Source organism: Pleurodeles waltl, chromosome 2_1 (assembly GCF_031143425.1).
Source record: "Pleurodeles waltl isolate 20211129_DDA chromosome 2_1, aPleWal1.hap1.20221129, whole genome shotgun sequence".
Lineage (NCBI taxonomy): Eukaryota > Metazoa > Chordata > Amphibia > Caudata > Salamandridae > Pleurodeles > Pleurodeles waltl.
Window position 1 is genome coordinate 602,094,413 of NC_090438.1, and position 26,719 is coordinate 602,121,131.

Sequence of the window (26,719 nt, forward strand, 5' to 3'; positions counted from 1 at the left end):
CAGACATAACTTTTAGCAGTGAACCCATCTTTCTGTATCCTTCATTGCAGTCTCATCACCATACTCAGCTCAGACATATGTAAGCTTTCTGACAAGGTGACCATCAGGCCTACATTCACAAAATTGGAAATGTGAAATACATTGCATTTGGTAAAGCAAAGAACGAGGTCCCCTATGAGGGCCCAATGAGGATTATTACCACAGTGCAAATCCTCTATCCACAAGGTTTATTACAGAGGTTAATTAACACTAAAATCCTTGCCCACTACTACAGACTGTTAAACGTCCATGTAACAAAATACCTCTTTTGATCTTAAGTAATGGCAACCCCCCCTTAAATGCCTGTTAACTTTAACATGTAATTTTCCCAATATATTAGGTCCATTGGCTTCATTGTAACTTTTCAGAATAATCAGACCTAGCTTCGAGCCTTAGCCATTGGCTAACTATAGCCTTGGTCTTTGTTTAGACACTCTAACCAAAAGTGCCCTGGTGCTCTGAGCATAAGCTTTCAAACAAGGCAGCCAGCAAAGAACAGCACCATAACTATATAATTACCTAGGGGGTGTGGTTTATTAGCACCACAGCAGCATTTGTGTGGACTTAAAGGACAGGCTCCATCCACCACAGTGACATGTGTTGACCAATTGATCAAACTCAATTAGGATCCTGAAAGATCTTATTTTTTTTTTTATCATGTAAGGTCTGGCACAGCCGCGCTGACAAGTCAGTCCTAAAAAGGCAATATTTATGCAAATCTGTTTACAATGACATTCACTCCTGTTTACTAAATGTGTAAAAAAAATAGTTGGTGTTAATAATGCTATCTGCTGAAGCCACAGGCGTAGCTTCGGGAGGGGTGTTTAGGAAGTTACACCCCCCTAATAAATGTATTTTCTGATGAATAGTTGGGCACATGTGCTTTCAGTCGGGTATGGTGAGGTATCTCTCGGACTTCACCTGGGAATTTTGCATGCACACACTGACAATAGCACACAAACGCTCTCTTCTGCCTATGATTTTGAAAGACCTCGAAAATGTTGATTATTTTACAAAATATTGAGTTTTCTCTCTTAGTATTCCTAGTGATCCACATTTCTCTCCCTTTCCACTGCCTCTGAAGCCCCTCTCGTGCGCTATGCTTGTCCTAAAATGTATTATAACATTATATGCCAGCGTGATTGTCGGGAAATCTGAAGCTCACCCGTCACCCATTCTTACTGACCAAGCTACGCCTTGAAGTAAAGGAAAGTAGATGTGAAAGAATGACATGTAGGTTAGTCCGCATAAATCCCACATGATCTGCCTTGTGTGGAACTTTATTTTGTGTGGAATTTTGAGAAATTGACTCATTACAGCGAGAGCTTAGCAAGGACGTTTCAGCCAAATTAAAAATTGCTGCACAAATCCCCTTGGTTTCCAGTGATTTAGGTTTCCATTGTATGAAGCACATTCTTGCAAACTGCACAAAGTCCTGTGGGTAGATTGGCGAAACAGCCCCGAATGACACTAATATAAACATGCTTCTTAGCTAGTGCAGAACAAACCTCTAGAGCAGAGGTCTTCAAACTGGGGGGCGGGCCCCCCTAGGGGGGCCTCAAGTGATCACAGGGGGGGCGCCAGACTCTTGCCAAAAGAAACATTACACACATAACAGGCCTTTGTTTTAAGCAGAAGCATGTTATTGCATCTTTAAAAAGGTAACAGTACTTAACTGCAATGTTTAAATAGGTCTAGACATATTTGAACATTGCATCGTTATACAATAATTGTGCAAAATTCTGAGGCGGGGGCCCAATGATTTTTATTTTTCAGCTGGGGTGGGGCGCGGAATTAAAAAGTTTGGAGACCTCTGCTCTAGAGAATCTAAAATGTCCTGCTTAATAGCGGAGGTTAAAAAAAAAAAACACCCTAGGAAATATACGTACTTACTCCGTACTCTATTATTTATAGTTATGCAGCCAGATTGAAACTAACATGAAACTAAATTTCTCATCTAGAGGAAAATATTGTGTGAAAGATTCATGTTTTCGTGCTCTCAGCCGCACAGTCATCCAAGTTCAAAAACACAATGTGTTTCCCTTTCCAGGATTCCTAGGCTTCTAGCCAAACCACTTCTGTGTCCTGTCAAACTTCCATGCATTTGCACCTGCACAAAGCATTCCTTTGCTGACGGCTCTAAGTCCAGTGATCAATTTCAACATGATTACAAAGGATAACAATGTTTTAAATGTAGAGACGTCTGCTTTAGAAAGGAACTCATTGATTTGAAATAAGGGATGGATTTTAGTATTTGCTAGAATTCCTTTTAGAATGGAATCATTATAAAAACAAACAATTTAACATTTTCTCTAAATACCAGCTTGTGATAGCACTTTTATATAAGTGGCGGCATCAGTCTAGGTGTTTTTCGTACTGTTAAACGGAGAACTTTTTATTCTAAAATCATATTATCCCCCAGGTCCAGATTCACAAAATGTTTTGTGCACCCAAGTAGCCTTAAGTACACACGTTGAAATCAGAGGTGCAAATTGCAAATCTCTATTTATGGATTCGGAAATGCAGATACCATTTACATTTTGAGAAGGTCTACTTGTGTGGCAGATTTTCTGCCGTCTGTTGAGAAGAGGGGAAAGTGACGATACGAGCAGTGAGGAAAAGGGAGGTGGGTGGGGAGAGGTTTTTAAGAAATGCTAATAAAACCCACGGGATGCTAGTGAGTATTCATTGCTTTTTCCGTCCAGTAAGCGCATGAAAGTAATTAATACAACAGTTAGGCGTATGTGTTTTTCTAGAGTAGGGAAAAATGTATAAAAAATCATATTTACTATTTATTGGAATGCCTGGGAGAGGCTCATCTGGAAGAATATTTTTGACATATGGAATTTTAATGTGTTTGCATCACACAAGAAATGTACCATTTGCATACGTTTGTTTGTGCATTCATGGGGCTTTTTGTAATTAATTTCAAAGTCGTAAGTTTCTTAACATTCTTGTAGTGTTGTATGATGCATAGCTTTATGACGTAAATAACATTACTGTTTGAAGTTGGGCGTTAGTTGTGGTGCAATAGAAACACAAGCAGCTTACTTAAGAGTATTAGAGCTAGGCTTTTGTTATTGTAAACCGAAGAGTTGATTTGTTGGTTTTGTAGTGATTTATTTCTGGTTCCTAAAAGTGCTTGGCTCTTTCTACTGTTGCGCCACAGCCCTTTAATTTACAAAAGATTAGAGAACAGCTACTTGTGTGTGACTTTGTAAAAGTACATCTAGTTGTGAAAGGACTGGAGTGGAGTTTGCTCTATTTGGTTCTGAGTTGAAGCTGCCTTTGCATTAGGTGCATGAGAAGCAAGTAAAAGATTGTGGTTTCTTGCATGAACGGATAGAGGCAGACTGAGTCATTATTTGCTGACTACCAAGTTGACACATCATTTATTAATCTGGTCGAGACCCTTGAAGTATATATTGTATTTGTCAGTCAATCAAGGGATTTCAGTCTCTTGATATACGGATGCAGTCACAAGAATCTTTAAAGTAGAGTGGGTGGATTTGTTTTCCCTATGCCTACATTCCTTTCATTGCAATTTGAGACCCGTCTCTCCTTCAACATAATTGTTTTGCCTAGCTAACCCCCAGTATTCAGCTTTTCTATTTTTTGGTTCTGTTGTTGTTTTCATTGTGTTCTTCAACCTTTATTTACTTCTTTCTTGCTGCTTTTATATTTATGTCCCTTTCCGACTCAAGATAGACATAGAAGAAACAGATTACTGTGACCTCCGATTCCTTTTTTTTGTTTTTTTGTTTAATTACTTTAAGTTCAGAGTAAGTATTCATACAATTTCTAATGTAAGACGTTTTTTACTTCAAAAATATATATATATTTCAGATCTGGATTCCAACTGGGGTCTATTATACGTTTTCCATTAAAATCATGAGCTTTTCATAAGAAACGTATTTCTTCTTTATGACAAGCCCCCAAAATTGAGATTCTTAAGTCTGATTTTGATAGGCTGTTTTTTTCTCCATTTTGGGTTATTGCCATAATGAGAGCAAGCCATTAAAAATTCGTGATTGAGATAACTATGACGGATGTTTGTCTTTTAATTCCTTTTTTGTTTTAGAGCATATAAACCACTTTAGAAGAGCACATTTTGATAATAAAATTGCCCGAAGAGTCCTCACCTTATTAATTATACATGCTAGGCTTTCAACTGTATGAAAAAAATATTTTTCTAAGCAGTAGCTCTCCAGTACCACTAGGTTCTGCCATTCAGCTACAATCTCTGCCTCAGGACATGACGACATCAGAGTATGGAAGGTGCCAACCAGCGTTGTAGAGTCAGTTTTTTTTTCTAATGCTAAAAAGTCCTTTCAAGGCTTTCTTGTTGGCTCACTAGCAATATTTCTCTGACTTGGACAGTGATTAGGGCAAATATCTCCTCCAAAACGTTTGTGCACCAATCATTGTTGCAGATCCCACAAGATGTCATCCATTTTGTATCCACAGGACAGCCATATGCGGTGACTAAGATAAGAGCACAATCCTGCAATCTGTGATTCTTGTGCCTCCATGCACATGAAGGCCCCTGGGGAGTGGGAAACACATTTCTGTGTAAGGAAGTGTCCTCTGTTTTTTCCTCGAGGAAATGGTCCCTCTTCAATGGCAGTATGGGACCTGGGGGCTATTTCCCAGTGCCATACGTTTCCTCATAATCTGACAAAATCCCAAAGTTGAAAAAGATGAGACCAGAGTTTCCGGGTCCATCTGTCTACCTTGTGCATGTTGAGGCCTTCTGGCTTGCTCTGCCAGATTTGTTGAGGATTTCTACTGGATCCTTTGGGCTGCCCTTCAAGATTGTACATTTCTGTAGGTTTAGTGGCTTCAACCCCAATGCCTCCTGAAGCCACAACCCATGAGCTACGGTTCCTAAAAAGAAGTCTAAGTCTGTCAAAGTACTGTCCCCGGTTCTCTTGGACTTTCTTGGTGCAAATGATGCCCTCTAACACAACTATGACACCGCTCTCAAGGAAGTTGTAAGAAAGTATTCGTATGATGAAGGGAAAAGTTAAGGTGAACTTTAATGAAGCTTCCTTGTCTGAGCACCACAATAGAGCTTGAAAATTTGCACCTCCTTCCTTCCTTCCTAGAATATGTTGTCTTATATCTGGACTTACAAGATGCAAGTGACCTGGTCACTTCTTTAGAAGGAGGCATCCCTTATTCCTCTAGCCCTTCTTCAAGGACGCCTATACTGTAGCACAGGAAGTTGCTGAAGTCTTGGAATTGGTCTTGTCCTCTGCAGAGGTGAAGTTTAACATTTTCAGATCTTGCAACCCTCCTCCTTGGCATCAGAACACTTGCCTCCATTCGGTGAAGCCACTGACTATGTGGAAGAAGCCCATATCAAGCCCAGCAGATGACACAGATTGCTAAATGTCATAGGCTTCAGTCTGGTGATCCCCACTTCTTGTCCTCATACTTAACTATGGAAGGTCTGGGTATCGGAACTATTTCCTTTAAGCAGAACCTGAATAGCTTCCATAGGGCTCCTCCTATAAAAGTAAAAGAAACATGTTTTGATTGACCATCAAGTATTTGATTCCTGCCTCATGGTCCTCACCTCAGGTAATGCCATCTGTGCCCTGGGTCAATATGTCCTCCCCTGTGGCAACTGGGGAATCGTAGTGAACAGCTTTTCAGACAAATGAAAAAGATGTTTGCAGACTTGGTCAAAAACAGATAAGATGCATCCAGACAGACCTTGAAGTGTTGAAGTGTGAACACGATCATGCTGCGTTGGAACATTAAGAAGCTTTCCTTCCACTGTATTCTGTGGGGATGGCCAGGCCAGAGTCCTAGATGTACTCTTGGATGGTGATTGACTGTTGATGGTAAAAAGCAGATCCTGTGAAGCTCTTAAAAACAGTATAGCTTCAGCTCACCTATTGGCTCTTAAGGGGCAGTGCAGTCTTAAAGAGATAGCCCCCTCAGCTTGTTTAGGCACCCCAGCAGCTATGCCATTCCTTTCAGAGCCACAAGGGATATAGGCGGTGGAACCAATAGGAGTTGCAGATGTAGTCTCCACCATCCTTTGCCAATTTGCTTCCTCAAATCCTCCACTTATTTTGCCACACCCCACATCATCTTTTTTTGTGGAAAGGGGCTCCCATTTATTCACTAATTCAGAAGCAATCATAACAGCTTCTGCAAGGGCTACACCTTGCACGTCACATCCTGTGGCCTGCCCCACTTCCACCAGGAGGTACCTTTCATTCCATAACCTCAGTCTTAGAAGTGGAGGTTCTTGACCCTTTTGAATGAAGGGGCTGTGTAGGTAATGCCCCTGGAAGAAAGGGTCATGAAATTCTGTTCCCTTCACTATTTGGTCCTCAATAAGGGCAGAGGTTTGAGACCTATTGTGGATCCTTGTGTTCTTTTATGCAACAGGACACATTAAAGATGCTGTCCTTCAACGAAGTCCTTCTTGCCCAGAATGTTGACGATTGGCTTGGTCCCTTGATCTGCAGGACACCTTTTTACATCTCCTGAGTCTTTCTGCCTACACTACTTGAGCTTCAAAGGTTGAGACTCTAGCACTGACAGTACATGCTTCTATTGCTGAGATTATCAACTGTTCTACTTGTCTTTGCCTAAGTGATGGTGGGTGTGGTGGAATCCCTGCAACAATCAGGAGTCCATGTATTTCTGAACTTCCATGGCTATTACTGAAGTGAAGCAAAACCCTTAATGTTGGTCAGGGATCACCACCAACATTCCATGACTCTCCTCCATGACTTTTGCTTTTCCATCAATGCTCAAAAGTACCACTTTACCTTGTAGAGGCTCACATTCATGGGACTTGTATAAGACATGAGGTGCAAAAAGGCCCTCAGTCCACAGCAGAGGATTCTGAGATTTGATTCCTGCATGGATCCTAGTTCTGCAGGAATTGCAGCTGATTGGCCTTGTGCATCATCCTGTTGGAGGCACACACCAAACGGTCGATTCGGACCTTCAGTGATGTCTCCAGCTTCAGGAGAGTCTCGTGGTCAAGGCGCAGATATACCATTTTGGTAATTCATTTCTGCACTTGTGTGGACCCTTACACCCTTTTGTCACACAATCCATTAAGCCCTTTGCATGGATACATCCTTGCTTGGCTGAGCTGTAAAACTGGCCAACATGATGGTGCAGGGGCCTTCGGTCCACATCGTACCACCGCCTGAACATAAATCTGCTGCAGATTGTTTGTCTTACAATGAAGGCTTTTCTCCCTTCCATCTCAGGTAGCAACATTCAATTTCTGACTGAGAACATTAGCACATCTGCTATATCAACAGACGTGGCAGTGTGAGATTGTGGAGCTCATGTTGGAAGATGATCCTCTTGTAGAAATGGGCTCAGTAATGTAGGATCTTCCCTGTAGTGGCTCACCTCGCAAGCAGCCTCATTTTGAGGGAATATTCTCTTTCAGGTTCATCTGGTCGCTGGGTCTGTTGTATCCATTTTCCCAGATCCCCCCACCACCAAGTACTGCAAAAGGTATGGGAGGAGCAAGCTCAACTGATGATTGCCCCAGATTGTGGTAGAAGGATCTGGGATGTCGGTCTGTTGGCACTCTGCACCTGATTGGCTCTTAACCTCCCAATTAGAGTCGATCTGCTCTTACAACAGGTTTGTCATGGCCTCCACCCCCAAAATTCTGTAGCTACACATGTAGAGATTACGTAGTGCCATTTAGTCTTTTTTTAACCTTAATCATGGAGTCACAGTTCATCTTGATGACTAGGAAGACCATCCCCAGTCCAAATATGGAGGTAGCTGGGCTAAGTTCATTCAGTGATGCAGGCAGAAACCTTTTAAACCTCGCCTTTCCTGTGTCCTGCGATTTGCATTGTCCTTTGCAAAAGAGGTTCTACTGCTGGCTGAACTGGGTGGCTTCTCTGCCTTCCTTCTTGTGTCTGTCTGATCAACCTTTTTATTTAGATACTCAAGTAGTGTGCTTTCTAAAATGTTTACCTTAGTTATCCCCCTCCCCCACTCCTTTATTGATTCTAAGTGGGATTTAAATCTCATTTTGACTTTCTTGACGCTTCTCCATTTGAGCTTATACTCAGTTGGCAGAGTCAATTTCTTACACTTAAGACAGTTTTGTTGCTGGCAATAACATCAGCTTATAGGGTCTGAGATCTTAATGTTCTATCATTTTGTCCACCTTTCACAGTTTTCTACCAAGATCAGTTATTTCTTCAAATGTGCACATCCTTTTCACCATTTGTGGTGTCTGCATTTCAGTTGGCCAGGTTTGTTACAAGTCCATCTTTCATCCCTCCTCCCGATCGAGAAGTACCAGCAGCAACTGCATAGACTGGATCTGAGGCATGCACTGACTTACCTTATGAACTACACTCATCAAGAACAGTGAATGAACAGCTCTTTGAGGCTCACTGGAGCTAAGAAGGACAAGGCAGTGACAAAGTGTACCACTTTGCACTGGGTCATTCTCAGTATCAAGATCTGCAATGCCTTGGCCAACGAAGGTCCTCCACAGCTCATTCGTGCTCATTCTACTAATGCCATTGCTCCCTTTACAGCTCTTTCCAGTGTGGTTCTGGTGGCTGACATCTACATCTTTACTATTTGGCCACACACTCCTGCCTCACTTCTTAGACATGCAATTACTGGCACTTTGCCTGATATGTTTTTCATAGCTTGTGTGGTTTATCAGCACTACCCCTTCTCAGATAGTTATTGCTGTCAGAATCTTTCATAAGGTAAGGACTCTATGGGTATCAATCAGTTGAAAATGTACTTAATATGTCCTGTGAATATGTCACTTTTCAGGAGCTTTCACCCCCATCTTCCTCCTGTGAGGAGTTACTGCCAAGGCCAAAACAACAAGGACTATACTTTGCCTCCAGCTCTGCCTTTGCTCATATTATAAATGCTGTGATTACCTTAAAAAATGGTCATCGTAAGAATACTAGGTAAGGTATTTTTTTGTTCTGGCACATACATTTATTATCTTTTGCAAGTAATTCTTATGCGATCATAACCTTCGACAAACTCTTACACAATCATCACCTTAGACAAACCAAATACATGACAATTCTTAAACGTTCAACAAAAACCTTCCACGTAGAAGGTGTAAATTACCCATTTCATAGATGATCAGGATCGTCCACTCATTTGTTTTTTCCAGTAGAATATCTGTCACTTTTTTCTAACTTTACACCTCCAAATAACATTTGCAAGTCACATCTGTCTTCCTTCTCGCTATGCTGTGCCATATTTAAAGCGGAAGAGACGCTTCTAAGTTAATGAAACCATTGGCAAGATTGCTCTATAAACAGTAAACAAGCATTTGCAATGCAGTGGGTCTCACATTTGCTCCAGTTAGAGCTATTGGCTTTGTAAAGTCCTAACTGGACTTTTCTTGACACATAAATTAAAAATGAAAAGTAAAACATTAGTTGACATAAGCGAGCTGATTCAAAGCACCATGGCCGCCATGAGCATGAGCGCAAAGGAGAGAGACAAAAGGAAAATGAAGTTCGCTCACTGTCAAATATATAGACAATCGTGCAATTATCCATGTTACAGGGTCAAGTTCCAAGCCGGTAACAAAACCTCCCCAAGGAGGGACAAATGTGAAGTGTTTACCAATGATACCAAAGGATTTTTGAAAGGCAAGCCGACGAACAAGTGAAAGTGATGGGTGAGGTGGGTGTGGTTAAAAGCCCACAATACTTACAACAGTTCAAAGCTTTTGCACGTTCGACCTAAAAAGTAATGTGTTCCTCTTTTAAGGGAGGAAAAGTATGGCAGCTGCCTTGTGTTAACTTTCATCTGTTACAGTTGGGGACAGAGGAGTGGCCGTAGTTACTTAGGAGAAATTAAATATTTTTATTATTATGCATTTTAACTTGTGGATCCAAAACATATTGGGTAAAACTTCACTTTAAGCACAACACAAATGCTTTGATAAGCCTTTAAAAGCTTTGCTTTGAGACTCTGTAGTATGAAGTGAGAAACGCAAAATAGCCTCTCTCTAGTTCTAAGTGGTCCAGAAAAGTCATGAGAGCATATCAAAAACTCGGAAGTTGACCGTATGGTTGCAAAGGGAAACGTAGAAAATCTTAACATTTTTAACCTCTTAAGTAACAAATTGTATGTGATCCTCGATTTTGAGTCAAAATGGTATTCTTCCAAAAATATTTCTAGCCATAAATTAAGCTTTAAACATGTATATCTAGGGGTGTGCGAAAGTTGGGTAATTTGATTTGCGTAATTTAGCAACATTTCTGCAAAATCGCATTAAATCACATGTAATTAAGTGAAACCCAAATATTTCATTCTATGTCTACATTGTATTACGTCATGTTATACGTTTACGCGTTAATTTTTGGTGCGAGGGTGTATTTAATAAAAGCACTGCAAACAAGCCTGCATTTTGATGCACGTGCTAACGCGTCCGTCTATGTTAATCTATACACATCAGGACTCGTTTTAGGCCAATGAATCTTTGGACCCAGTGGTGAGACACCGTAGGACGAGATAACTGATCAAAACACCAATCAATATGTCAATAACATTGTCTATATTTAACACCAAAATATATCTCGCTTTAGGCATTAATAAACATTCGGCGCAACCATGACCTTTCAGTCATGAATAACCACACCTTAATTAAGTTTTATGAGTTTTATTCCCTATTGATTACAATCTAGTAGCAAAGGCATCAATCTCAAGGTCAAGAAGCATATAAGCACAATTACAAGATGACAACCACAGTAAGCTTTCAATAGTGCAGAAATCAGAAGCATAGATAATCAGATGAGTATAACCAGATCACAATACATCGAATGTTATAAGATACAAGTTCAGCATAGCATCATGTCAGTCACGTCAGTTTGTCAGACAAAATGAATACCTCGTCTAACCTCTAATTAGCATTAGCATGTTGGGCGTCATGCAAAACAATTTTGAACACCAATTTGGAAAACATCTAACTATGGTCTCTAATCAAAAACATACAGCAGTTGGTACCTAGAAAGAAAAGGCAAATAAACGAATTTTCATTAGCAACATTATAATTACCCTCCTCTGATTAGGTCAGCATTCAGGATTAGTCTTCGTCTTCAGGACATCAGTTAGATCACCGTCAGTCTATCTAAGTTTAAAAGGCAAAGACACTCTCCTCATAAGGAGAAAAGTGTAGGGGCAGTCTAATGGGCAAGGATGGTTTTCTCTAAGTCTCAGGTCACCAAATAGAGTGACAGAGTTTCGAGATGCAATCGATATCATTCCCTACCTAATGCTCCTTGTTTCCTGTGTCATGGGTTTTTATCCCTTTTTCGTGATTCATTCCCCCAAAATTCTATTGCTCAGTCAATACACCCCACCATTGTTAACCTATCAAATTGTACATTAAGTAATGCATTTTGTCATTTTGGATAATTTATCATGTTCTAATTGGTCATCATAATTGACGTATTTTCGTAGGTGGCTCATCCGGGGTTACTTCATTGTCTTTGCACGTATCAGGTCAAAAGTTCTCTTCTTCTCGCTCCATCGTCCTTGGAAGTGTCCAAAAATGTTTCGAAGCGCATAACTCTATCCTAAAAGCTGCTAGCATGCGGATGAGAAAATGTTGTCCTGTTGCAAACTATTGAAAGGAAAAGAACAATCGCTGGGTCATGGCCTTTTGCGAGTCAGCATACTGAAGAAACAGAAAAATACAGTTTAATATGAGAGCTACACAGCTTTGCTTGACTCTTGCTAACTTAAGATATACGAGTTCTAATGAATGCAGTGTTATGCGTTTAAATGTGCACAGTTTTAGCAATTTATGAATGATTATTTCTTATAGTTGACATTAGTTTACACACACATAAAATCCTTTATGTTAATTAATATATTTCAATGAATATTTTATTTGATGCAGTATTGTTAATCATAAGCATTTCACGTCTATAATATGTAATATAAAGCTACGCTCTCTCAGTCCCTCCTCTGATGACGCTCGTCATCACAAATTCTTTAGTCTTAATTTTTCACCTTGCGCATAATACGCATTTCAACATCTTTTCCTTTATGTGAACTTTCCCATATTTCATTGAACATTTTCTCTCTTTCACTTTCTTCATTTCTCTTGGTTCTTTTAGTCCAATTTCTTTTCACTTTGTCATTAATTTTGCATATTCCCCAAAATCCCAATAAACAAATCAGAACAATTAATAATCCCATCATAATTTTTGCAAGTACCCCATTCCAAATGTTGGTAAACCAGCTTCCCACTCGGGCAATTCCTTTTCCAAATTTCTCCCAAACACCAGGTTCTTTTAGATCCTTCAAATCTGTACTATCTCTAGTCAGGTTAGTAAGCATGTTTCTAATTTTCTTACTGTTATCAGGTATATATGAGCAGCAATGACGTTCATTAAGCATTTTGCACACACCTCCACTCTTTGCTAAAAGAATGTCTAAAGCAAGCCGGTTTTGAAGAGTCATAGCTCTTTCTGCAGCAAGTTCAGTATCCATCAGGAGTATGGCTCCTGTAAAATTTGTCAGCATGTTATCCACAATAGTAGACAATTTTTGAATTTTCATAGAATTTAGGATAACCCCTACTGAAGGGATTATAGGTCCAAGTATGTCACCAATGACAGCCGCCACTGATTCTCGTTTTTGTCTGGCATGTTGTAATTCAGACGTTTTAGGTAGTTGTTTTAAGTCATCAATCTGGTAAATCTTTGGGAATACTATTCCCAAATAACATGTCCCATACCATCCCTTAGGGAGACAGTAATATGCATTTAACCCACAGATGTAATAGATTCCAGGAATCGCTGGGTCTTGTCCATTTAACATAAAGGTCCATTTGCTCTGAAACAGAAACACATGCCTACATTCACTCGTTCCCACAAACAAATTATCTTGATCAGATTTTGGTCTATATATACAGAGTCTACCTACGTGTAATGCATCTATAGCTAACTTGCCTTGTGTTTTAATTGCAGTATAAGCGTAATCATTTGCATAAGTGCGTTTTTCTAATCCTTTTTCTAATCTTTCTTTTAATGCTTTGCGTCTATCATCTGTATGATCTAAAAAGCTTTTCTCCACAGGAGACAGTAAGCATGTTAAATTGTTGCAATGTGCATAAGCAGTTCCAAATGTTAGTGTTGGCTCAAAGAATCCTCTAACTAATTTTATATCATGCTCTTTAGCTAGCTTATTTAAGAATTCAATAACAGGCACAAAAGAAAACACAACATCTAAATTTGAATAAAAATATTGCACATGCTCTTGATCATAAAATCTTGTTAGTAGCAAGCTACAGCTGATCCCATACGTAAGAGGGAGGCTATGATAAGTAACTCCCTCCTGCACAGATGAAGGAATTTTAGTACATACATAACAGTCTTTCGCATCCATAGTTTCCACATACTCATTTAGTAAGCGATAGAAAACATTAGTAGAAAGTTCCCCTTTTGTATTAGTTCCCTCATGCAGATGTCTTGCGTCTTGCTCAAATTTCTCCCATGGTGATAGTTTATTAGTTGTAGTAGTAGTCTCAGGTTTTAAAGTTGCATTAATAGTTTCACTCTCCCTCCATGGCATTCCCACAATCACTCCCCAATCATTATTGCACATACGACACCTATCATAAGTCCTAACCAACCACACACTTTACTTCCTTTGTTACTATAAGCCATGTTTGTATAGAATCAGAATAGCAGATCAACAATCAACTCTGAGTAGCAAACTCTTTCTGCGTATTTTACAGCATTTTCACTCACTCCAGGACCCTTTTCGTCAATTCAGGTTAACAGCTTGTTGTAATCAGGTTTCTATAAGTCAAATCCAGGTTTTAATGTCACTTTCCGGTAGTTTTTTTTTCTTAAGACTCTTTATTATTATTTTTCAGTTTTCACAATTTCAATCTTTATCTCAGCTTTCTTGTTGTATATTCTTCAGGTACCGTAGTACTGGCCTGGTATTTCTTGATCAAAACAGAACGCTAAGAATTCTTGTTGCCATTCAGAGGTTGTAGCATATGCCCATTCAGGACCTGTATATCTTCTGTTTGCTATTCTCTTTCTTTTTAATTTTCGTTCTCCTTGCTGTTCTCCTTCACTCAGATCGTCTGCTCGTGAGGTATCGCTTTCCTCTATTATTGTTTCGTTTGCTATTTCTCTTATTCTAAAGTGTGATTTGTCTGGCCAATTGTCACCTCTGTTCGTCTTACTTCGGCGTTTCCCTTCAGTACTTTGGACAGCACCCTCCTCTGGTGATATGGTGTTTTCTCCTGATAGGCTTGGGATTTGTTCAGGAGATTCTGATTCGTTCTGATTCAAATTTACTACTTCTCCGTCTCTTTCTCCTTCTTGTTCGACACTGTATTCAGACTCTGAATTGTAATCGTCTGCTTCTGGGAGAACCTCTCCTTGTCTTTGTTCTCCTGCTGCCTCCACTGAGATTGGCACTCTGTCACCTCTCTCGAACTCACTGATAGTTTGAGGGACACGGCTGTTCTCAGCGGGCTCTCCTGCAGTCTCAGATCTTTCTTGACTGATCTCTGACTCTGAGACTTCTCCCCTTGAAGTTGCTGTACCGGAATTTTCAAGTTCCTCTTCAACAGGACACGCTACCCTTTTTGTAAGGCTGGCATGTATCCAGTTGGGAACCCCGGCACACTTTACAGCAGTAGTTGTTGTTAGTATTACTTGATATGGCCCTTTCCAACGCGGCTCAAGACACGATTTCCTCACGTGTTTCTTGACAACCACCCAATCTCCAGCTTGCAGAGAGTGTCCTGGTTCGCCGATTGGTGGTAACGTGTTAGCTTCCACCTGGTGAGAGAAAGAGCGAATCACGTGAGCCAAACTTTTGCAGTAATCCAACACCATATCATCTGTAATATTCACTAGTGCGTTTGCAGGTACTGCTGGTAACCTCATTGCTCTGCCCATGAGGATTTCATGTGGGGACAATCCTGTTTTCTTATCTGGCGTGTTTCTCATAGACATCAGCACTAGAGGTAATGCATCTGGCCACTTCATGTTTGTTGCTGCACACATTTTTGCTATTCTTGATTTCAGAGTACCATTCATCTGCTCGACTAGTCCTGAGGCTTCAGGGCGATAGCTACAATGCAGCTTTTGTTCAATGTTGAGTGCGGCACACAGAAGTTTAATCACCTCATTGTCGAAGTGTCTTCCCCTATCTGATTCTATAGAAACCGGAAACCCGAACCTGGGTATTAATTCTCTGAGTAGTAGTTTTGCAACCGTAAGACTGTCATTCCTACATGTGGGATATGCCTCAATCCAATGACTAAAAACACACACAATCACCAACACGTACCTCAAACCTCCGCAAACAGGCATTTCAATGAAATCCATTTGTATCTTATTAAATGGACCACCAGCTCTCCCAGTGTGGCTCAAAGTTACCACGGTTCCTTTTCCAGCGTTCATCTGTTGACAAATGACGCACCTGTGACAAGTAATTTCTGCGGCATATCTGAATTTTGGATTGAACCAATAGATCTTAAAGGATCTGATCATGGCATCTCTTCCTAAATGTGCCTGCCCATGGTACAGTCGGGCAAATTGCGACAGAAGACTGTTTGGTAAAACCAGTTTTCCCTCTCCTGACACCCAAATATCATCTGCTCTTTGTACACACTGCATTTTCTGCCAGGAACGTTTTTCTTCTCTACCAACGTGGCTTTGTAATGTTTTTAATTCGTCTAAGGTATCAACCACTTGTAATGCTAGGCTTAAGGTTGTGTCATTCTCAGGTTGTGGCAACAGTTCCCACTGCTCCTTAAAAGATATACAGTTTAATGCACAAAATCTGGCAACTTGGTCTGCATAACCATTCCCCATTGACATAAAGTCTTGTGATCTGGTGTGAGCACTGCACTTCACCACGGCAATTTCAAGAGGCAACTGAATCGCATGTAACAAATCTCTTATTTGTTCTCCATTTTTCACTGGTGAACCAGAGGATGTCATAAACCCTCTCTGTAACCAGAGTTGACCAAAATCGTGTACAATTCCAAATCCGTATCTGCTGTCTGTATAGATTGTGACTTTCAGATTTACAGCAGCATGGCAGGCTTTTGTGAGAGCTATTAATCCTGCCACCTGTGCAGAAAACACTTTCTCGAGCCAGGAGGCTTCAACTATGCCAGATATGGTACATACTGCATAACCAGCTCTCAAGGTTCCTGTCGAATCTCTTAAGCAAGACCCATCAACGAACATAATGCAATCGTTTTCCTTTAACTGGGTATCCTGTATATCTGAGCGAGGTTTGGTACTAAGCTCAGTCACCTCCAGACAATCATGCTCAAACTCTTCCCCATCTTTTATTTCTGTATTTTCATTGGGAAGTAGAGTTGCCGGGTTCAGCACAGTGCACCTTTTCAACGTAACATTGGGTGACCCCAGAATAATTGTCTCATATTTGGTAAGTCGTGCATTTGTCATATGTTGTGTCTTAGTTCGTGTCAGCAGAATTTCAACAGAATGTGGAACCAAAACTGTCAAAGGGTATCCCATGACTATGCCCTCACATTGTGAAAGGCTTTGACCAACTGCTGCGACTGCTCGCAAACAACCCGGTAAGGCTGCTGCGACAGGGTCCAAAGTAGCTGAAAAATATGCTACAGGGCGATTTGCATCTCCATGGACCTGTGTTAAAACAGACAAAGAACAAGCATCACGTTCATGACAGAACAACAGAAATGGTTTCTCATAATCAGGCATTCCTAATGCTGGAGCCCTGCACATGCATTCCTTCAGCTCTAAAAATGACTCAAGCTCTTCTTTTGTTAATGTGATTGTGTATGGTTCATCCTTAACTTCTTTTCCTGTCAGTTTTATTAATGGTTTTGAAATAATCGAGAAGTTGGGTATCCACTGGCGACAGTAGCCCACCATTCCCAAGAACATCCTGACATCTCTTTGTTGTCGGAGGATTCATTTGTAAAACAGCTGTTATTCTCTCTTTTGATATTCTTCGGGACCCTTTTTCAATCAGATGCCCCAAATACTTCACTTCTTTTTGACAGTACTGCAGCTTTTTAGGTGACACCTTATGTCAGTTTTTCCCTAAATGATTCAATAATGCAATGGTATCATATTTGCAGCTGTCTCTGGTTTTGGATGCAATCAACAAATCATCAATGTACTGTATAAGAGTCGAATTGTAAGGCAGCACAAGAGGTTCCAGATCCTTCTTCAATATCTGATTGAAGATGGATGGTGACTCAGAAAACCCCTGAGGAATTCTGCACCAACTGTATACCTTATCCAGGAATTTGAAACTGAACAAAAACTGGCTGTCTTCGTGAAGTGGTATCGAGAAAAACGCTTGTGATAGGTCTACTACGGTAAACCATTCAGCATCACAAGGAACCTGGAACATTATTACCGCTGGGTTGGGAACCACAGGGCAGCATTTTATCACAATTTCATTTATTTTTCTCAAATCCTGCACAATTCGAACTTTCCCACAGGGTTTTCTCAAACCCATAATAGGAGAGTTACATGGAATGCTCAGGACCTCTTTCAGAACTCCCTGTCTGAGAAAATCCGCAATTATCTGTGTCACTTCAATAAGGACATCCTGAGTCATGTGATATTGTGGTACTTGTGGGAACACTGCATCCTACTTTATCTGCACTTTGACTGGACCTACTCCCTTGATTAATCCAACTTCCTTTCCAGTCAAATCCCATACTTTCTCTGTTACCGATCCTTGCAGGTCAGCAGGTAGATCGATCAGGGTAAACACTGGGAATAAAGTAATTAGAGGGTAATCTTCATTCATCTCTCCTCCTTCTTCTATGAGTTGACCCTCATCTGCCTCATCATCACTGTTTGTCTGAACCTCTATTCCACCATTGGAACAGGTAATTGAACATTTGGTTTTGCACAATAAGTCTCTTCCTAATAAGGATTCTGGGCTTGAATCACATACAACAAATCTATGCAGGCCCTGGAAATTTCCGATTTCAACCTGCACTAGGTCAGTGATTGGATTAGTCAGGTACTGGTTAGCCACACCAACCACTCGTATGGTGCGCCCCGAGAGAGGTAATCTTGGTACCTCTGCACTGCGAACCGTAGAGCGTGTAGCTCCCGTATCAACTAAAAATGAGACCTTATAGCCCATTACTTTTCCCTCCACATATGGGCCTCTCTGGTCTACCTCTAGGGATGCTGCGAGTCTGCACTCTTCGCTGTCTGAGCTGTCATCTGACCAATCCTCATTCATATAATTTTCACCTCGTAATGGGAATTGTTGTACAGTGTTGTTTTGATTTGTTACCTGACCTGTGACCTGCTGAGGAAGCGTCACCTGTTGCTGTCCCATCGGAGCTAGGGGTAACTGCATTTGCTGTCTAGGCACCATAGGGATCTGCTGTTGTATTGGTTGTACTGGCACTGTTTGGAAACGCGGCATTTGCATTTGCTGCATGGGTTGCACCCCTGACATTTGCACCAAATTATTTTGATAGTCTCATTCTTGGACCTCGTGAATTTTGTAGTGTACCGGCATTAATACTCTGCTGAACCGTACCATCCTGCATTATATTCGGACAATCCCGTTTCCAATGTCCCACGCCCCCGCACGCATGACATGGTGACATCTTTTTCACTCCTTGACCATCATTTTGAATAACAACATTATTCATGTCCTAACCACGGTTCACAAACCCTCGACCTCTACCTCTCGGCTGTGCCTGAAACACACCATTCAATTGCGGTTGTTGCTGTATCATTTGCTGAACACCATTTCCCTGTATTCCAGCCTGTGCAGCCCTTATCTGCATCACCATCACTTTCTCCTTCAACTTTTTCTGCTTCAACTCAATTTCGTCAAAACAGTATTTCGCATACTGTAATACTTCATCAATCGGTTTAGCTTGGCAACAAATCAAATGATTTTTAATCATTTGGCTGACCTCCGGTCTCAACCCTTCGACGAATCTGAACACAAGATGATTCATGTCCTTCGGTTCAATTGTTTCAGTACCACTGTAATGTTTGAATGCTTTCAACAACCTTTCATAATATGCATGTATTGACTCTTTAACCTCTTGAGAGGTCCGGTCGATTTTCTGCCAATCAGTCACCTTCGGTGACACCTTTTGTTTCAAAAACTCAATTACTTTATGATAATATTTCATCACCTCTTCAGAAGGTGCTCCAGTCACTTTATCCCTTGCTGGTTCCTTTGTGGGCCAATCTACCCCTCTCTTGCACTCAAGCCACAAGTCTGGCGGAACAATAATCTCAAACAATGTATTTAAATCTTCCCAGAGACATTTTGCAAGCTTCACGAATCTATCTGTCTGTTGATACCACTCGATCGGTTTTTCCCTTAACCTAGGATAGTCATTCGTAAAAGACAAAATGTCTCCCCTGGACCAAGGCACATGCACCAAAACACCACCAGCTGTTTCTCTCATAGGTAGGATTTTTACCGCATCTAAATTAGGTGTGACTGTTGTTTCATTAGATCCCGAACTATCTCTTTTTCCCTTATCTCTTTTCTTCATCCATCGGCCTTCCCATTTCTCTAGTGCTCCCCAAATTTGTGCGCTTTGCAGCAACTCTTTCAAATGTGTCTTCATGCCTGCGGATCTCATGTGTTCGAAATCTTTCGTGTCAAAATCTAACCTATAACTTTGTTTCAAATGTTTCGTGTTTCCAATGTCGATATTGTATTTGTCTGCCAAATTCGTTAATTTCTGGTGTACTTTGCCTACCTCTTTGGTAATTTAGGGCATAAGTACCTTAATTCTGCCTCAGTATAAGACTCCAACCTATTTACTCCCATTGTTCCATCCACCAATTCAGCAGCTTCTGCTCCTAGTCGTACTAGATTCAGGTATTCATTTTGTTTTTCTTTTTCAGGTTCGATTGTAGTCGCTGTAGTCTTTTGTGATGTGTAAGTTTTCTCTAACCACTCATTTAACTGTTGTACTGTAAAACCCTGCAGTGAAATGTTCCCTGCATGTATCATTGGAGTGTATGAGGTATTTGTACTCATAGTTTGGGGAGTCAGGACTCCCAACTCTGCTTGTCGCATTGCCTCAAGAGGTGCCCCTATTGGACTGAGGTCCATTAAGGGTCTTGATTGTTCGCAAACCTGTTCTCCCTGGGCCTTTATTTGTGGAGTTCTAATAGGCCCTCCTCTTATCATTTCATGAGTCATAACTCCCTGTTCACACGTCCTTGTTTTCTCCTGTGCATATAACGGCACCGGGGGACCAACCGTAATGGGTAGTGATATAGCGGCAGGTGTCTGGCCTGCTCCCAAGCTTCTTGGGGCTTCAACACCATAAGTCTGCTCTAATAATCCTGGTGCAGGTTCTTTCAAAGGACCCGCTACTGGGTTGTACCCAGGTATCAGTTGTGGCGGTTGTGACACTAACTGTGGAGTTGACTCAATCTGTATTAACCTTGGCTTTGTATATATTTGGACCCTCAGGTGGTGTAGGTTCCCCATCAGTTGCAACAATATACACATCTCCTTTCAAAGCGCTTTTAAATGCCTTAACAAAATTCATTTTATTTGTTATTTAATCAGAAAACGGCTTAGTTCCCAGGACACTCTTCACCTACCCTTTGCTCAACCTATTGCCTCTCACGAACGGCAGCCAATCGGTGCGCGACCCCTCTCGGCATCGGACCTATCTCAGCGCGGCACCACTGACGTCACACACACACACACACTGCAGCTGACAAAGTATTGCGGCTTGTCCACACCTCGCTAACTCCTTACAACTCATACAAACTAATGCGAATTATTGCTAGCACTTAAATGACAACACAAATCTGCAGATTTTACTACAGGAAGGGTAACACATTCGCTTCAGAACTTTACAGAGATTTCACTTGAAGCCTCGGCCGCTACTCTCTCCTTCTCAGTTCCCTCATACGCAAGCAGAATTCGACCTGCAAATCCTACTCTCGACTTGTCAATGACTCCTTCTAGTGCACTTTAGAACTTGTCAAATCTCCATCGAAGGTTACACGCATGCATCATAACTCGAAACTCGACTTGTCAACCACGCCCGATTGACCTACTAAACCACACAGATTACGACATAAACCATTTTAACATCATACTCCGGAGTCTTAGACCTCAATAGGTCCGTATACAACAACCAACCACGTGGATAATTTTGAGCAACAAGCGCTGCATTCACATGAAGTACGCCGACTTCCCTACTCTCATACTGTGGAGTACGCCTACTCCTTCTAAACAACACTTAATTTGGCCTAATCACACTCAAATATTCACAATCACCTGCAAAGTGCATAAGATTTAATAAGCGCAAAAGACCCTAACCACACATACTATGGCGCCGAGAACATTCCCAACTCATTTAGGCAGGTTCCGAGATCCCGGGAAAAACCATGGCGAATCTAGCAACTCATCATCTTTCCAAATTGCATTATCACAAGAAAACAAATTAAACAATGAAACTCCGTCCTAGGGCCCCCAAGGGCCAAACCGTACTTTGCTACCAGAACTGCTAACGCGTCCGTCTATGTTAATCTATACACATCAGGACTCGTTTTAGGCCAATGAATCTTTGGACCCAGTGGTGAGACACCGTAGGACGAGATAACTGATCAAAACACCAATCAGTATGTCAATAACATTGTCAATATTTAACACCAAAATATATCTCGCTTTAGGCATTAATAAACATTCGGCGCAACCATGACCTTTCAGTCATGAATAACCACACCTTAATGAAGTTTTATGAGTTTTATTCCCTATTGATTACAATCTAGTAGCAAAGGCATCAATCTCAAGGTCAAGAAGCATATAAGCACAATTACAAGATGACAACCACAGTAAGCTTTCAATAGTGCAGAAATCAGAAGGATAGATAATCAGATGAGTATAACCAGATCACAATACATCGAATGTTCTAAGATACAAGTTCAGCATAGCATCATGTCAGTCACGTCAGTTTGTCAGACAAAATGAATACCTCGTCTAACCTCTAATTAGCATTAGCATGTTGGGCGTCATGCAAAACAATTTTGAACACCAATTTGGAAAACATCTAACTAAGGTCTCTAATCAAAAACATACAGCAGTTGGTACCTAGAAAGAAAAGGCAAATAAACGAATTTTCATTAGCAACATTATAATTACCCTCCTCTGATTAGGTCAGCATTCAGGATTAGTCTTCGTCTTCAGGACATCAGTTAGATCGCCGTCAGTCTATCTAAGTTTAAAAGGCAAAGACACTCTCCTCATAAGGAGAAAAGTGTAGGGGCAGTCTAATGGGCAAGGATGGTTTTCTCTAAGTCTCAGGTCACCAAATAGAGTGACAGAGTTTCGAGATGCAATCGATATCATTCCCTACCTAATGCTCCTTGTTTCCTGTGTCATGGGTTTTTATCCCTTTTTCGTGATTCATTCCCCCAAAATTCTTTTGGTCAGTCAATACACCCCACCATTGTTAACCTATCAAATTATACATTAAGTAATGTATTTTGTCATTTTGGATAATTTATCATGTTCTAATTGGTCATCATAATTGACATATTTTCGTAGGTGGCTCATCCGGGGTTACTTCATTGTCTTTGCACGTATCAGGTCAAAAGTTCTCTTCTTCTCGCTCCATCGTCCTTGGAAGTGTCCAATAATGTTTCGAAGCGCATAACTCTATCCTAAAAGCTGCTAGCATGCGGATGAGAAAATGTGGTCCTGTTGCAAACTATTGAAAGGAAAAGAACAATCGCTGGGTCATGGCCTTTTGCGAGTCAGCATACTGAGGAAACGGAAAAATACAGTTTAATATGAGAGCTACACAGCTTTGCTTGACTCTTGCTAACTTAAGATATACGAGTTCTAATGAATGCAGTGTTATGCGTTTAAATGTGCACAGTTTTAGCAATTTATGAATGATTATTTCTTATAGTTGACATTAGTTTACACACACACAAAATCCTTCATGTTAATTAATATATTTCAATGAATATTTTATTTGATGCAGTATTGTTAATCATAAGCATTTCACGTCTATAATATGTAATATAAAGCTACGCTCTCTCACACGCTTGCATAAAAAAATGGCCAGTTTCACTGTAAATCTTTGCTGTGAATTGCGTATAAATATGCAAAGTAGCATGATAGTGGAATTTAACGTACCAAGCGGAATGCAAAATTATCAGAATTTTGAAAATTATGCAGTGTAATTTCAGTTCTACTCATGTCTTTATTCTAGATGTTGCTTAGTACTTGTGAAAATTTAATGGTGGTCAAAATGAACTTTGTTTTTTGAAATATTACACATTTTTTGTGTTTGTAGCTGGCAGCCTGTCATTGACTATATTGACAGTAAATTTGAAGACTACTTAAATGCTGAATCTCGTGTCAACAGACGACAAATGCCGGACAACAGAGTCCAATGTTGTTTATACTTCATCGCACCTTCAGGTCATGGGTCAGTATTAAAGTTACTTACGGGATAGAAATAACCCGTTTATGTTTTCTGAAATAATTGTGAAAGATGGTCAATTTGGCATTTTTATTTCTGTTACCATCAATCTTGGCTAACCATCAAATTTAAATGAATAAAATGCATAATATGCTTTTAGATTGTAGTTGTCTTGGCTCAGTATATATGCCTGTTTTTTTCAATCCTTATTTGTCAGTGATTAAATTCAAATAGCCACTTCTGAACCGATTAATTTTCCTCCTCTTACCATGGGGTATTAGTGCTGCCATTAGGCATGTCGAATATTAAGAACTGTGTAAACAAAGAACCATTTGTTCCACTTCTGTATGCAGACCTAGTTTATCAAATACTCTATAGCTCCCAAAAATCTGATGCAAAGGGAATGTATATTTCTCCAAGAGGGTGATAGGATTTACTCATTTTTAGAAACCATTGATGGAATCCCTTTTTAAGTGGCACAAAGGAAAATATGCAAAACTTCTGTTTGTAAGTGTAGTCAGTATCCACAGTAGAATCAGCCTCCGGCTTGTGAACCAGTCACTGCTGCTAGTTGTAGGTCACCGTTTTATCTCCAAGGATAGTCAGAACTATGAGAGGCAATCCAGCAATGACTCAACCTGCAGCATCACTATAAGTATATAAAAGAAAGGGGTGGTGCAGTAACATAGAATTTTTTTCCTGACTCATACCAACAGTTTACATCTCTCCTCTTCCTGAGTGGCTCCTTGAACTACCTCACCCTTCTCCCTCAAAAGCATGACCCAAATTGAGAGCTCTGCCCCTTTTAACGCATCTTATCTTCGCCCCACTTGAGTGCCCTCCGTCTTCTGTGTGTGGTTCAGAGAATCCAGTCTTTCATGAAGTGGGTGCTGACCTTCTGTATGACCCCAGTGCTACACTTCACTGAAGAGAAATTTGTTTAGACTGACACTTTGATCCCCACCATTAGTTTTATTTTTATCTGAACAGAACTTTACTCTGTTGTTGTGCAAATGAAATTCATCTGTAACTTAAATTGCCGACTGACAACCAGGACCCACGCCAGTGCTTGGATACTATCCAGTCTTGGATGTTCTAATTCTACGTCTATGTACAGGAGCTGAGATTGAATGTATCCGCATCAAGGTTGAGGTTTAACCTTGAAGCTTCGTTCTTGCATAGCTAAACGTCGTCACAGCCTCTCTCCCAAATCTTGCACCAAGTTGTTGACTCAACCCTCCTTCAAAAAATACTCCAACAAAGAAGCAAACTCTACACCCAGACCTACACCTTCTACTCCACCATAAAGTTGCACATTCTCTCTCCCTTTGATTGCACAAATGTCTTCCCATTCTTCCCTTGCCCAGCTTAAGCTGCTTTGCTCGAAGGTGATCTTACTGGTCCAAAACCAAGTTATCTTATTTCTGCTGAATAAAATGCAGTTCAATCCAGTACCATAGTTTCGGTGGGAAGAGCAGCATGTACTATTGTGAGTGTGTGTTGCTGTATATTGTATGTTGAGATGATGAGAATTTTAATTGACACATTTAAACGTTTTTGCAGGCCAGAAAAATTTTGTTCTTTGCCTCAAAATTTCGAGATCAGCAAACATGTATATATAGTTCACTAATAAAATATAACACGGTCAGACTTCCTCTAACGATAGAATGTGTAAATATCTTAGAGTTGCAGCCTGTGCTAACTCAGACGGTAAAAACAGACCCACCGTTGGAGACCCTGAGAGAAATTGCACGCACAAGACCTCACAATAAAAGCTTCTCTTAAAATACACTGTAGATGGGGTGTGCGAAATTTGGCTTTAACCTGATTGCTCCTGTTGCAGCTTGGGCTTCGCACTACCTTAGTTAGCTTCTGAACTTACCCAGTTGTTTCGTGAATAGCCGTATTTGTTGTTTAGTGGGTTTTTGAAAAAGTACCCACCGATGGGCAGACGCAGAGTGTTTGGGTGAGAATAAGACAGTAATACAATTGGACCCTATCTTGTGAGTAAAAGAGAATGACTCAGCCAGAGTTAGTGTTGGTACCCTCATGCAAAAATGTGTGGCATAATTTTGAGGCCCTGTAGAGTTGAGCTTTGTGGACTTGGATTTGGAGGAAATAGTCAGTCTTGGTGTCTGACCTGGTTAGAGGCAAAGGGGTCTGTCAACTACCCTCTTAGTACTGGGAGCCTTGCCAGGTTCATAGCGAGTTTGAATTAAACATCACAGTTGTCAGCAGTTGGCCCTGTTTTCAGCTGAGAGAGACAGCTCAGCGACCAAAACTAGTGGTGAGTATGTGTGGACATGTTTTACAATGTGTGGTGTTGCAAAATAAATCACCTTTTACAGTGCGAGAAAGATTGTTCGGAGATGCCCACCTTGGAAGCCGTTACATAATTTACTAGGTACTAAGGAATTCATTTGTACTTTATCGGTGTAGGATAGGAAGCTTTGGTGTTTAGTTTTTTATGCCCATAACCTGGTGTGATAATGATGCTGCTGCTGTCGCGCTAGTAGTAAGTAACCTCCTCGTTCATTGATGAATGCCAGCTGGGAGAAGGTTACAGACTGAAAAGGTGGTGAGAGTAAAGGAGGAGGGCAGATTGGCACCTGACAGAATTGTAACACTTGAAAAGTTACTTACTTCCTCTGCCAACTAGGGTGCAGGAAACCTTCAACAGAATAGAAGTTTTTCACCGAGAAAGCTGCAACTCAGTTCAACTGATGGCAAGTGTAGGTTTTTTTTCAATACATTTGTTTTATTATTTTATAAGGCACCAATAAGTAATCTAAGTTTATTGACGAAACAATGTACTCTATTAACAAATGTAATCATGTTGGAAAAGGGCTGGATTAAATTGAGGAAAAACATAAAAAGGGGAAAATCATACTTACGGATTTATTGTATGTATTGGAATGCCGTTGTTGAACTCAGTTCTGCCCCAGCAGTAAGTGCCGATTTTTTTTTTTCCTTTTCTTATCCCACAGAGTTTTTTGGACTTTTTACTGTGGGTGAGTCTCACTCCTGGTGGGCAATGAACTGCACGTGTTTACCTCCAATGTCTGCCTTTTAAGATAAGGCTGCTGAAACGCAGTAAGGGTAAAAGGCACTTGCCTCTTTACACTTGAACACCAGTGCACATATGTGTGGACTGCGCGTGGGATACTACTGTTGTGCACAGCCTGGTAGCAGCATACAGGTAGTCTGGCACAATCAGTGGGG

At 40.7% G+C, this 26,719-nt stretch overlaps 1 protein-coding gene across 2 annotated transcripts in view; it reads left to right on the forward strand.

Moving 5' to 3' along the window:
* Nucleotides 1–26,719, forward strand: part of SEPTIN7 (septin 7) — a 434,274-nt gene that overhangs the window by 259,079 nt on the left and 148,476 nt on the right. For both annotated transcript variants that reach the window (XM_069215511.1, XM_069215520.1), the window contains exon 5: nucleotides 23,369–23,503. In XM_069215511.1, the coding sequence (XP_069071612.1) occupies nucleotides 23,369–23,503 (135 nt within the window). The remainder of the gene's footprint in view (nucleotides 1–23,368; nucleotides 23,504–26,719) is intronic.